The following is a 14,279-nucleotide window of genomic DNA, read 5'->3' on the forward strand; positions in this document are numbered from 1 at the left end:
TATATATAACTAATCAACCATCTAAACATAATGTGAGAAGTGTGTCATTTAAATTTTTTAAACTGAGTTGTTTTTGGCTTTTTTGTTGTACACTGAAATAAATGAAAATAAAATGTGTCACCATTCTTTTAAAAAGAGTAAGTGCACAAAGTAGAGTGAAAGGGATGGGGGAGAAGCAGTGAAGGTTCTAGTAAAGCCTTAAAAGACGTTCAGAAAGCCTGGAACCTTTGTGACAAATAAAAACAAGAATTTACAAGAAACTCCAACTCAGCAGCATCTGACACATAACATGTACAACTCTTTGTTTTTATTTACCTTGGCGACATAGTGATTATCTGATAACGATTTAAGCTCAATTCAATATATTGGTACATTTCCTATATGCAATTATTATCAACCAACAGTGATTATTTCTGTACAATACTGTTATTTTAATGTCTTGTATGGATGTTTTGTGTGTCTACTGACTGTGAAACAAATTGCCCCTTGGGGATAATAAAGATACTTGAACTTGAACTAGTATTATTTATTTATTATTGTTATTTACTTTGTTTTAGTTCTGTACTGTGCCTTTGTCTCTAAGCAAATAACCTGATCTTTTTTTAAATCACTGTTTTGTTTTAATTTGGGTATTTTCCTAGTGTACCTATAGCTGCTATACAAACACTATCTATCTATCTATTAGTATTGCAATTATTAATTAGTTCAGATAATAATTAGATAAAATAGTTTAGATGCTATATCTGTTGGTAAAAAAGCCTAGCTCTAGATAAATTCATAGCCTAATTAGTTTTTAGGTTTGATATTAAAATGCATTTTTTTTTTAATTTAACACCAAAGCATCACATACAATTCGATTGTGTGTGTGTGTGTGTGTGTGTGTGTGTGTGTGTGTGTGTGTGTGTTTCCGTGCGCGCACTCCGGAGCTCCTGAGCTAGCCTCCTGGTAGCATGCTGCTAACATGAACCCACAATGCACGTCTTCTCTCCGCGGGAGAGGATGCGTCCAAGGCCCGGAGAATGACGTAGGACGGTGCCGTTAATGGGGCCGTTCGAGGACAACTGTTGGACAATTTCGGAAATATTTCCTTTTCAGTCCCAGACTGGACACGCCAGCGCTCGAACAAACGAGCATCCGAGCTCCCAGTGCGGATGTGAGGAACGGAGCGAGCCGAGGAGGACGCGTTCAGAACCAGGAGGGAGGGGGGTTCTTATGGGACCGCCACAGGTATGTGGTCTGAGCCTGCGGTGCTAACAGCCTCACCGCCGGCTGGAGTCTGCCGGTGGTTCTGGTGCAGATCCCCGGGGCTTCTCGGCCGCACTGCCCGGGGCTAACAGCAGGTAGCTCGGTTAGCTAGCTCCTGGTTCCTCGCTAATCTTTACCTGGAGAGGAAAGACGTTATGATGCGCAGACTCCACTGTACACCGTGACTCCTTCGGCATTTAGTTTTTTGCTCAGACAAGAGTGAAACTACACATTTAGTTTATTTAATTTACCTCCTCTCAGGTTTTTGTCCAACTTGTGTTTGGTAATGAGCTTTTCTCTGTTTTAACAAATAGATAAATAAACCCCAAGGCATTTTAAATAAGCATATGTAAGATCAAAAATCCATTAAACACTGAGATTATTTTATGCATTTGAACCCAATATGTTTTCTGAATAATATGCACAGGGGATGTAAACAATAAAAACTATGTTTTAAGGATAATTTATCACTTTACTCATTGCAAAGTCATGAAGACTTTATTTGTTTTTTGTAATATAATAAACAAAATCCATACAATATTTTTCTCATTTCAATGCTTAATGCGTCCTTAAATAAAACGATGTCATTTAAGCTTCTACAAAAGCTCTGTGCTTTGTTTACATTGAGTGCATACCTGCATTTTGGAATTACGTATTAATATATCTGGAAAACTATGGAAGTGAACACTTTCAAACAGCTTTATATTTGAATTCATGCTTTGCAATGAGTACCTTTAATTGTCATTTTGATGAGTTTTATTTAAACGTTTGGTTTGGAAAATGTTCTCTGTCACACTTTCTGGAACAGTTAAAGATTATTTTATCGGGGTACATAAAACAACATCGCATATTAAATATTGTAACTGTTTGTTTGAACTTAGGCTTTCTAGACTAGTGGTTCCCAAACCTTTTAGCTTCTGATCACCAAACTAACAGCGAGGATGTGCAAACTCAGATACCCTTTGTTTAGCTGAACTATGCAAACATTACTAAAAATTTAATAAGGAAGGAATCAGCGACAACACAAATACATTAATGACTAATGATTTTTATCTTTTTATCGCAAAATATAGTAAAAATATATTATGTATTGATTGTAACTGTTATTTGATTACTGGAGATCTTCCCAAGATCCCCAACTTGATGTTTTGTGACCCACACAGAGGTATCAACCACAACTTTGGGAACCACTGTTCTAGATAAAAATTAATAAGCAAACCCAGTAACTGGTTGTTGGGCTTTTAAAGAAAACAAAACTTCAAAAATACAGTCATGCATGAAATTGATACAAAACAAAAGAGGGAATAAACAAAAATTCAGTATTGAACAAGTTTATAACTTTTGCCATTATTTGGAGTCAACTCTGCTTGTTAGCAAAATAACTCATGAACCACTATACAGAACTTATTGAAACACTCAGAAAATAATCTTTAAATGTACATGTACTACCCACTGCAGCTAATCAACATTAGCCAGCAAGAAACTGGCAATAACTTAGATAAGTTAGCAGATATTGAGCTAAAATTAGATTTAATGGTAGCTGATACTAATTTACAGCACACTCTCTGGTGCAATATTCATTCAGTCTTTATTTATACAGGTTAGTCAATATTACCAGAGATTAGATTGTTTTTAAAGTTTGACAAGAACGGCTACAACTCTGTAATATCATCTCAGCATAAGATTATGTTGGTCTAAAACTCTGGCATAAAAGAAAGAGTATGACATGCATTCTAAAAAAAAAAATGCTCCAAATACAAAAATCTGTTTCAAACCAGAGTTTAGTTTCCCAAATCCAATTATGTCAGCTATAAAACAGACACTCAGCTTGTTGTGGTTCTTCATTTGCTGTTTTCACTTGTTGCTTCTGTTTCTCCTGCAGGTGCAACTTGAAAAAGATGAAGCATAAGTAGGAGATTTCCCTCCACTCTTCCCAACCTCTGGTCGTTTTTCTTCAGCTCAAGCCGTCAGAAGCCTCAGTCACAGCTCCTTCCAGAGCTCAGACATGGAGTGAGTTTTTATTTTCCTTTTCTCCTTCACACATTCAGATGCCCAAAGGTGTGTGCTTATTACTTACTTATCTGCTTTTCTTTCTTTAGTTGGGCCTCTCCAGCTGCTAAACTGAGTCATTACTCTCGAAACCGTGCATCCGAGGCCTGGCAGCAGCACGCCATCGCTGTCCCTACAGGAGCTGAGAATTCACTGAACTGTGCCGTGTATGGGATCGTACTGCAGCCGGATGCTACGTCGCTGCAGCAGCAGGGCCAGCATGGTCCACACAGCCAGCAGCAGCAGCAGCACCCTCCTCAGAACCAGCAGACTCCCCTGCAGGATGAAGCAGACAGAGTGCACAAATGTGGGTCTTGTGGACACAACCTCTCCCACCTTGCAAACCCCCTTGAGCACCAGTGCATGATGAGTCAGGACAGGTCGTTCCAGTGCACCCAGTGTCTGAAGATCTTCCACCAGGCCACGGACCTGCTGGAGCACCAGTGCGTTCAGGTGGAGCAGAAGCCGTTTGTGTGCGGGGTGTGCAAGATGGGTTTCTCCCTGCTCACCTCTCTGGCCCAGCACCACACGTCCCACAACAGCAGCAACCCCATGAAGTGTTCGATATGCGAGAAGACGTACCGGCCCGGTTCGTCTGAGAACACAACACCCACATCCTCGAACAGTTCCCAACCTTCCAGCAGCGACTCGGCGTCAGGCAGCAGCAGCTCATCCAGTTTGCCTTTTCCCTCGGCCCGGGACCGGCCGTACAAATGTTCTGTGTGCCAGAAAGGATTCAAACACTTGTCGGAGCTCACTCGGCATGAGCGGGTCCACACGGGAGAGAAGCCGTTCAAATGTGAAACGTGCGACAAGGCCTTCAGCCAGTCGTCCCACTTGCAGCACCACCAGAGGACACACAGCAACGAGCGGCCCTTCAAATGCGCGGTGTGCGACAAAAGCTTCAAGCACCGCTCCCACCTCGTGCGCCACATGTACGTGCACTCTGGCGAGCACCTGTTCAAATGCAACCTGTGCGAGCTTCACTTCAAGGAGTCGTCGGAACTGCTTCACCACCCCTGCCACCCGCAGGGCTCGCGCCCATTCCGCTGCGCCACGTGCGGCAAGGGCTTCAAGCGTCCATCCGATCTGCGGCAGCACGAGCGCACGCACTCAGAGGAGCGCCCCTTCCACTGCGACGAGTGTCAGATGAGCTTCAGGCAGCAGTACGCCCTCGTGCGCCACAGACGCACGCACAAAGACCCCACCGACCGACCCTTCAAGTGCAGCTTGTGCGACAAAGGCTTCATGCAGCCTTCCCACCTCCTCTACCACCAGCACGTGCACGGCATGGACAACCTGTTCAAGTGCGCCTCCTGCCAGAAGGAGTTCAGTCAGTCGGGGGAGCTGCTCAGACACAAGTGCGGCGAGTCGTCCAACACGTCCCCCGACAAGCCATACAGGTGCGACGTCTGCGGCAAGGGATACAAGAAGAGCGCCACTCTGCAGCGCCACCAGAACTCCCACTGCCAGGAGAAGCCTCTGAAGTGCTCGCTGTGCGACCGCCGGTTCGTGTCCTCGTCGGAGTTCGTCCAGCACCGCTGCGACCCGTCGAGGGAGAAGCCCCTGAAGTGCTCCGACTGCGAGAAGCGTTTCAAGTACACGTCAGACCTGAACCGGCATCGGCGCGTGCACACGGGCGAGAAACCCTATAAATGTGAGCACTGCAACAAGTGCTTCAAGCAGCGCGAGCACTTAACCAAACACCTGAGCACGCACTCCAGAGAGGGACAGTTCAAGTGTGTTTGGTGCGGGGAGCGCTTCAGTGACTTGGGCTCTTTGCAGGATCACACTGTGCAGCACACGTCTGAAGGAAGCGCATACAGTGTGCCGCATTGCATTTGACTCTTGTTTTTACTGAACAGACAGAAGCCTCAACCCTCTGCCCTCCTTCAGCCTGTGTACTAATCCTGACATCACTCTCATTCTGGGAGGTTCTGTATGGAGCACTTTTTGTGCCATCAAGTTGAGCGCACAGTGAGAATGGCGAGCGTGTGTATATTAGGCTGAGGAAACAGAAACGGGTCTCATGCAGGCTCAACGTCTCCTGTTTGCTCTTGAGAGTTGACACGGTATGGCAGGTTGTTTTACCACATAATCAAATCCCACTCTCGATTTTCAGTTTCAGTAACAGCATTTCCCCTGGGCACACTAACATTCATGAGATGAGTGTAATTTAATTATATGTTAAAACAGCCTGCCATAAAAGTGCTGAGGCGAGCAAGCAGCAGAGATGAGCCTAAATATGTGAGTTCATGATGCAGGAATGACACATTATTCTTTGCTCAGCTTAATGTGCACACGCACATCAGTCTCAGCTCGCTAAACTCGATGGCACAAATAATCTTCCTTATTTCTGAGCTGGTATTTTGAATGTTGAACTCAATCCTCTGTGCTGCATCTGCTTTTTTGTTGCTTAGCTGTTTAGCCATCATCTCTTGGTTTGTCGCTCAGATGGAAACACTGGGTCCAGTTGAATACGGTAGTCAAGAAAACTTCCTGTTGTCCATATCTGAGCCCAAGTCTTTGATCGTACATGAAAACGTCAGAAGATTGAGGAAAGGTGTTAAAAACAGCCCAGCCATGAGAATCTGAACACACTAATCTGAGATGTTGAAACATTCAACAAAAATAATACGGTAGTTTGATTATTCTGTATTTATCAGAGACTTTATTATATTTGTAAAAAAAAAAAATACATATAATGTAAATCAAAAAGGTTTTCAACTCAAAAATGTAAAAGAGAAACTTTAAAAACACAGCACAGACCTGAACTAATATTTATTTACTTAAATGACAATTGGGGAGTGTTTGAAAACTGAAGCATTGTGAGAAACCATCTATTTAGCTTTTCTGAGCTAAAGAAGTAAATAAAGGAGGCGTTAAAGCTTGTTTGTTTCTATAATTTCTAACGAAATGACCAGCTCTTATTTCTTTCTTTCAGATTTTTCACCTTGTTACGAAAAACCTTTAAGCTGAACCGTTTTTCTTTTCCTGTATCTGCGTCATGGTTTAGTCAGTGACAGCAGTGAGGAGGCTCCATCATTCAGACCTTCTTCCCTCCTGTTTCGTACAGCTGGTTGACCTGACAGATCCATCTTGTTTGTTGTTTTTAAAGCGGTGTATCGCCCGCCGCTGATAGGCCGAGGGCAAACAGTAATGTTTTGGTATGGAGCTAAAATTTGGAGTGGTAGTAGCCGAACCTTTAGTGGTGGCTTGAGTTTCCTCCGCCCGTGTCGACTCATTGTTTGGATCACATACGTTACCTGGACAGTGTTTAAAACCAACTTCACATCCTTTTTTGTTTGAATTCGTTCTCACGGAGCAACTTCCTTGATTGATGTGAAAATACAGCAAGTATGCAGCGTTGAAATGATCATAAAACGACCGAATGAGTGTCGGCGACGATTTTATGTCCCCACAGAGATCTGACTGACCAACCAGCTGGAGTAAATCTGTTTAAACCTAAATAGTTGATCCTAATCTTACTTGCTAATATATATAAATATATATATAGACCCCTGCAGGAGTCAGTGCTGTTTGAACATGACGCCTCCTCTCTCAGCCTGTATATATGATGGATGTGAACTTTAGCCACCATCGTCAGAAATGTGTCTTTCGAAAACAAAATATTTTTGCTTTGTATTCCTGGAGATTTTAATCCGTGTGAAATATTTTGACAAATGTTCTTTTGTCTCGTCGTTGTCGTTATAGTTTTTCTAGCCCGTGATGTAACCGTGCCGGTTGACTGCAGGGAATCTCGAGGAGAAACCCGCGTCTGAAGGTGTGAATGTAAGCCGTCATGTCTGTCAAACAGGGACGTCCAGACCCGCGAGAGCCCACTCGCTCCGTCGCTGACCTGAAAGCTGCTCCTGCAGGAGGAAACTTGTGGTAAAAGTTTTCACGCTTCGTTTTTGGTTCACCTGCGTCTTGCTTGTCGGAGCGGGTTCTTGTTGCACTTAAGAAGCCGTTTTGTGTTGGTTGTGAATGTGAACGCCTCTTGTCCTCCTTTGTTTTCCTCCTGCTTGAGCTTTTAGATGAGAACAGTGTTGCATTTTCTTCTGATTTGGCTTTTAAAAGAAAGCGGGTGTGCAACATGTTGCTCCTTGGAACGTTTGACTGAGAACAACATAATACATTTTCTAATTATCTAAAAAGGAAACAAGAATTCAAGCAGTTCGTTTGTTTTCGTTGCAACATGCGCATGGAGTTTTGCAGCAAATGATAGAAGTAGGTTGTTATAAATGCACTGCAGCATCTGATCATCTCTGCACCAGAATCAGCTGGAAATGTTACTGCCATAATAATTTATTGAATTTGTACTGCACTTTACATTTTTCAATCTCAAAGTGCTGCCGTATAAAACAGCTAGAGAGAATAAAGCAAAAACTAAAACCAGCAGGATTAAAAATACATTTTAAACATAAAATCTTTCAAATAAGAAGATCTTCAGTCCTTTCTTAAAACTGTCTATAGTCTGTCCCACAGAGGAGGAGCAGCAGAGCAGAAGGTTTTGTCCGGGGAGGGCAGAGCTGGTAGGAATTTGTGGAGCAGAGGGATCGTGTTGATGTCTGAGCAGTGAGCAGTTGTTTATGGAGCATTGCTGTGAACGGACTGGTGGGTGAGGAACCCTCAATGCAGAGTGAAATGGGAAGATGTAAGGACTGGGGCGATGTGGTCATGTTTCGTTTGCTTCATCAGAATCCTGGCTGCACTGTTCTGTACATACTGAAGGTTTTGAATGTGCTTGGATGGAATTCCATATAAAAAGTTTGTTGCAGTAGTCCAGTCATGAGAAGGAGGCATGGACAAGTTTTTCAGCATCGGAAAAGGAGAGTAATGGACCGAGTTTAGAGATGGTTTTAAGACGAAAGAAGGAAGTTTTACAAAAGTATTTAATATGAGATTCACATTTCACCAGAATGTCTAAAATTCAAGGATCAGTTTTACTGCTGAGGCCGCAGATCGCCAACCTGCTCTCTGTTTTGATTAACCAACTTTTAACGTACTGAAGTTCTTCGAATCCACAAGAAATTTCACATGTTTCACTTCATTTTTTCTATTAAAGGCATTAGAATGCGGTGGTGTAGAAATACAGTTTTAAACACAAGTTTTGTTGTGTTTTTTTTTTTTTTTTTACTATGCAACTTAGCAATTCATTTATCCCTACTGGTAATTCTTTTTTTTTTAATATAAAAATGGGAAGAATTCAGATCTGCATCATTCTAAACAAGAACATGTCATTTTCTGTTGTAAGATAGTTTTTTGTGTGTCCTAACACATAAAAAATACTGTTTTACAAAATAAACTAGTTTTTTAATATACACTGTTTGAAAATGTCATCAAGTATGGGTTTTTTAAGAGCCGTGTAGATTTATTTGGGTCCATACAAACTAGAAAAATGGTGTAAATGACTTTTTTTTTTTTCTAACCTGAAGGTTTGCTGGTTTAAAATAACTGGATCTTTTTCTGTTTCTGCGTTTTATCTCCCTGTTTCGTCGTATCAGGCAGCATTGATGAGATTTGCATTAGCAGAGTTGAAGAACAAATTAAACTTTTTTGCATTTGTTTATTGTTGTTGTTGTTTTGTCATTTTTAATCTTGTGGTATGGTTAATAAAAATGTGGGCTTTAAAAAAAAAAAATTCTAAAGTGAAACTGCTAAAGAAAATTCCTTGTGCAGAACGGTGCAAATGCTAATCAAATCACGTGAAATGTGCAGAAAAATCAGATGTTTTGTGTGAAAAGGACAAAAGTGTGTTCAAAACCAAAGAACTCCGCTCCAGCCCAGCAGTTTTTTTTACTTGCAAAGTCAGAGAAAAAACAAATTCCTAATCAATTGTTCAATAAAAGATCTATCGTGTGTCTGTTGATCAGCCAAGTAAAGGAGAGTAAAGCTTTCTGTTCAAGCACAAGTGGATAAATCCAGCCTTTACCTGCTGGGTTTTACTGGAGGAGAGTCCGTTCCAGTGATCCTTCCCTGTAAACCAGCCTGTTTCTGCAGGTTCGCTGTGTTTTTTCTGTCCTTTTCTCTCCACGCAGCACTTTCTCTTCTCTCATTTACATTTTATATTTTTATTGTACTGTAGTTTACATGACTGATGTTTGAATTTTAAAATGTGTACATGAGATCGTCTGTATGTAAACATTCACACAGCACTAACCAATAAATGTGTTTTTATTTATGAACTCATTTATGTAAAGTCATTCAAGGAGGATAATGGCTGCAGTTTGTTTTCATCATCTGGATGTTCGGTAAAATGTTTTTAATCTTAAAAGTTTCTTGTGTCAATTTTCTATTCATGCACTTGCAAACCACAAGTTACAGATAAAGGTCAGAAAAAGAAACTGTTCATTTTCTGATACATTTTGCTATAAGTTGATCTGATTAAAGTGTTTACTGATTAAACTGTAATTTAAATGTGTTAAACGTCTCATTCTGTTGTATATTTTACTGTTTTGTGGCACAAAATGAAACTGAACCAAGCAGCAGCAATTTTGTCTGAATCAAGTTTAATTTGACAGGATTCAGTCATGATAAGTGGAGAATGAGTTTTTTTTTTTTTTAGTATTTTGCAGGGGTATAAGTTAAAATGTTCTATTTTTACCCTTTTTTAATTCCCAGTTTTAAACAAAAAAAATCAATGACTACCAACTGCAATAAAAACAGTGATTTTCATATAGTTATACATAAATCACTTTTTTATGAGACATCTTAAAGATTTTTATTGTTAAAAGGCATATTTTTTTATTTTAAATGTGTGTACAAATTAAAAAAAAGGAACAGAACAACAAAGTGTACGGGTGGAGCAGACTTCTTAACATATCGTTTGAGTTTCAGTCCTAAATAATATTAAATAAGTTAAATATTAGGATGCCACGGTTCTTAATTTTTTTTTTTTTTTTTAGGTAATTTGAAAGATGCTTTCAAAACAAGATATTTCTAGAGGTGAAATAATCTTTTTTTAAAGCACCAAGCAGCTATATAAAACATTTCCTTGAAATTTAATTCACCGCTTAATTCCAATATACAGTATTTGTGATTAATCTACGGTGGCTGATGGGTGCAAAACATCTGCAAACAGTGAAAACCACTGCAAACAATTATGAACAATTATTGTAAGATGCAGTTTAAAAACCACAGTTGTCCAGTAGGTGGCGCTGTGGGCATTTCAGTGATCCCGTTATCTATTCTTCGCCGCTAGGGGCGCTGTGGCTCCGAACTCTTGAATAAAACTGTAGCTAGCAGCTTTTACATCCGGGTGCTTCTGTTCTCTGCTCCTTCCTTCCCTGCGCTTTCCACCGGGGAGACCGCCGAAGAAACTCCCGAATCCGGGGCCTAAGTCAGCATTTGGCACCGGGCCACCGAGGCACTGTTTCCCCCGCACCTCCGGCCGCACATGACGCGGGTTCCGCCGATGGTGGTGCGCGGAGCCGACCGCCCCCCGTCGCTGCGACATCCCCTCCGAGCTAAAGCAGTGTCGTTGGCTAATGTTAGCTAACAGCATCGATTCTCTGCGCCGCTCCACCCCCATCTGCCTCCGGTCGACCCCGCCACTGATCTGTCACATCGACCGTTGATTGATTAGCTAGCCGTGAACCATCGAGGGCATCCCGCCTACCGCCGTTCATCTGGTCCCGGAACCTGGCCTGGGTCCTTTCGGAAAAGAGACGAACGATTTACGTTCGGTAGCCTTTTTCTCCCCGATCCCCTTTTTTCCTCCTGTCTACCTCAACACTCCCGATGCCTCCCTGTCACCACCCTCGACTGCCCCTCTGAGATCCACCGGCTTCTTTGCTTCTAATAATCCGTCGAAGGAGCTCTGCCCGACGGGCACTGTGCCTGCGTGCATCTGCAGCGGATCTCTCTCTTTTTTTTTTTTTTTAATCGTCTCCGTTTTTAAAAGCCTGCTTCTTTTCTCCGGTTTGTTTCACTTCCCACCCACACACAGCTGCTCATCCTTATCTGTTTTCAACCCTTCCTCGAGTTGGCCATCCGCACTCCCCGGCAGATCTCCGTGACGCCCGGGCTGCGGCGTCCGAGCCGCGGGTCAAGCCATGCCGGGTCCGGTGGCCGGTAGCAAAGCCCGTGTGTACGCGGACGTCAACACACTGAAGAGCCGGGAGTACTGGGACTACGAGGCCCACGTTCCTAACTGGAAGTGAGCATATTTCAGGCTACTTGAGTTGCATGTTTGTGATGAATGTGTATGTAGGAGGCTGTGGCAGATTGGTGTCTATTATTATCCACGGAGCTGAGAGGCTGTGATGACACCACCATGGTAGTTTTCCAGCCTCGGCTGTCTGACACTTCCCTCCCTCTCATTTACTGTCTGTCTCCATGACCTCCTTGTCTGTTGTTTAAATAATATCAGGGCCAGAATCACTCATTAACATCTGACTTGAAGATTAAAACAACCTCAACTGTTCTGGTCTCACTCACTGTTTTTCTTTCTGTCTCTGTAGCAACCAGGAGGACTACCAGCTGGTCCGTAAGCTGGGCAGAGGGAAGTACAGTGAGGTGTTCGAGGCCATCAACATCACCAACAATGAGAAAGTGGTGGTCAAAATCCTGAAGGTGATCATTCTTGTAAACTTATCTGTTGGTCACCGCCGAAAGTGCAGTTGATACGTTTTGCACATGTCTGTGTGTTTGCTTGTTGACAAAATACCTCATGAACCACTGGGCAAATTTTACAGAAAGTAATCTTTGGATGTACGTCAACAATCGATTAGCATTTGGAGCCACCCAGGTTCAAGATGGCTGTCACAATCAACTGACCTTAAAAACGCAAAAACTGGTATAACTGAATCAATTCAACAGATGTTTACATAATGTTTGGTGTGGTAGTAGCTGAGAATGATCTCCCAACACAATGTGAGTGCTACCAGATTGTGCAACATGCATACATACATACACACTAGGGGTGCACCAATAAATCGGCTGTCCGATAAATTTTGGTTAATCGGCCGATAATTGCATGAGAAACCGATTTTACCGATTTTATTTTTATTTTTTAATTTTTTTTTTAGTTTTAGCAACAATTGTCTGAACTTCTTTTACATTTCAGAGCGCTACCTCATGACCAGTTAAAACAAGTTTGTATTGTTTCTAGGATATTATTCAATGGTATGTTTTTCAATAAAATAAGATTAGAAAATTGATGGTGCATTGTGACCTTACAACACCTGACAGTGTTGCTTATAAAACAAAATCGGAATCGGCAGGTCAGACTTTTTAGTGATCGTGATCGGCCAGAAAACTGCAATTGGTGCACCCCCTAATACATACATTCATCTATCTTCTGCTTGTTCTGGACTCATGTCTCGAGGCAGCAGTTTGAGCAGGGAGGCCCAGACATCTCTTTCCACAGCCACCTCTTCCAGCTCTTCTGGGAGGTTTTCAAGTTGTTCCCAGACCAGCCGAGAGAGACACAGTCTCCAATGTGTCCTGGGTCTTCCCTTGGGTCTCCTCCCAGATGGAAATGCTTAGAAAACCTCCCTATGGAGACGTCCAGGGGTCCATACTTACCAGATGCCTGAACCACCTGAACTGGCTCCTCGATGTAGAGGAGCAGTGGTTCTACTCCGAGTCTCTCCTGGAGAACTGACCGTCTCGCCTTATCTCTAAGGGAGAGTCCAACTACCCTGCAGAGAGAACTCATTTAGACCACTTGTATTTGCAATATCATTCTTTCGGTCACTACTCAGAGTTCGGGACCTCAGGCGAGAGTAGGAACGTAGACGGACCAGTAAACAGAGAACTTGTCCTTACAGTTCAGCTCCCTCCTAGACACTGGATGTTACCGAACTAGCAGAGTCCACAAAACTGCAGTAGCTGCTGCACAGAGCCATCTTTTGATGTTTCTCTCCATTCTTTCCTCACTCTGAACAAAACCCTGAGATACTTTTAACTCCTCCACTTGAAGCACCTCATTCTCAACCCAGAGACGGCAGTCCACCCTGTTCTAGCTGAGGACCATGACCTCAGATTTAGATTGTGTAAGAAGTTGGTTTTAACTGTTTGAAGTCGGCACTCTGTTAGCAAAATGTGACTTGAACCACTGGATGAATTTTAATGAAACTTTCAGGAAATTGTCATTTTGATTTTAGTTGCACTCTGTAGCACTTTGAGATTTTTGTTAATGAAAAGTGCGTTACAAATTAAATTCATTATTATTCAAATTCATTATTTCATATACATCTCAAGCTCAGAGAACTGTGAATTACTTCTCAGCTACTGCCACACCCAACATTTAGCACACTATCTGTAAAACTGAGATAGCCATTTTTTGTGCTTGCTAATGTTGATTAGCTGTCACAGCCGTTTTGAATTAGCTTGACTTCAAAAGTTAATCAGTTGTGGATGTGCATCCAATGATTACTGTTTAAGAATGTCATTAAAATTAGTCCAGCGGTTTGAGATATTTACCAACAGACATTTGAAAACACAAACGCGTTCAAAATTAAAAACATTTCAGATAAGAAGCAGCTGTAATTTTAGGAAACGGTGGGAAAAGGGCTACAAGTTTGTGCCTGAATTTTACATTTGCATAAACCCAGACAGTAAGATAAGAGAAGAACTTTATTGATCCCGCAAGAAATTGTTGATAAAAAAATGTAATAATCAGTTTTGAAAACAGTTGTTAACCCTAATTCTCATCTTTGTTTTTAGAGGCACAGAAAGTCTGAAGTTTGGTGAAAGTGTTTTTGTCTCAAAGTCTGAATGTTGCTGTAGTCGGGCCATATCAGGGTTAAGGATAAAAAATAAATGGACTAATCCTTCACCAGGAGATTAATCAACTCTTTTAGACAACAAAATAAAAGATTTGTAGCAGAAGTTCTATATATTATCAAGAGGTGAGACGTTTGAACTTGTGGTTTATGAATTAAGATTAATTTATCGTAATAAAATGACTACACCTGAAAGTGGTCATCTTCAGTTTAATTTATATATATATATATATATATATATATATATATATA

General features: G+C 41.7%; 2 protein-coding genes across 2 annotated transcripts in view; both read left to right on the top strand.

Annotated features, from left to right (window-relative positions):
• The first annotated feature begins 3,250 nt into the window (after positions 1-3,250).
• On the top strand, positions 3,251-6,035 carry znf319b (zinc finger protein 319b). The gene is made up of 2 exons (XM_037683149.1): positions 3,251-3,255; positions 3,345-6,035. Exons 1-2 carry the CDS (start codon positions 3,251-3,253, stop codon positions 5,137-5,139), a joined length of 1,800 nt encoding a protein of 599 aa, XP_037539077.1. The 3' UTR covers positions 5,140-6,035.
• Positions 6,036-10,552: 4,517 nt separating this feature from the next.
• Positions 10,553-14,279, top strand: part of csnk2a2b (casein kinase 2, alpha prime polypeptide b) — a gene marked incomplete in the record, with an annotated part of 14,802 nt that continues 11,075 nt past the window's right edge. The window contains 2 exon segments of the mRNA XM_037683355.1: positions 10,553-11,455; positions 11,760-11,871. Of these exon segments, the coding sequence (XP_037539283.1) occupies positions 11,352-11,455; positions 11,760-11,871 (216 nt within the window).

Source organism: Nematolebias whitei, chromosome 10 (genome assembly GCF_014905685.2).
Source record: "Nematolebias whitei isolate Nwh7 chromosome 10, NemWhi1, whole genome shotgun sequence".
In the NCBI taxonomy this organism is placed as follows: Eukaryota; Metazoa; Chordata; class Actinopteri; order Cyprinodontiformes; family Rivulidae; genus Nematolebias; species Nematolebias whitei.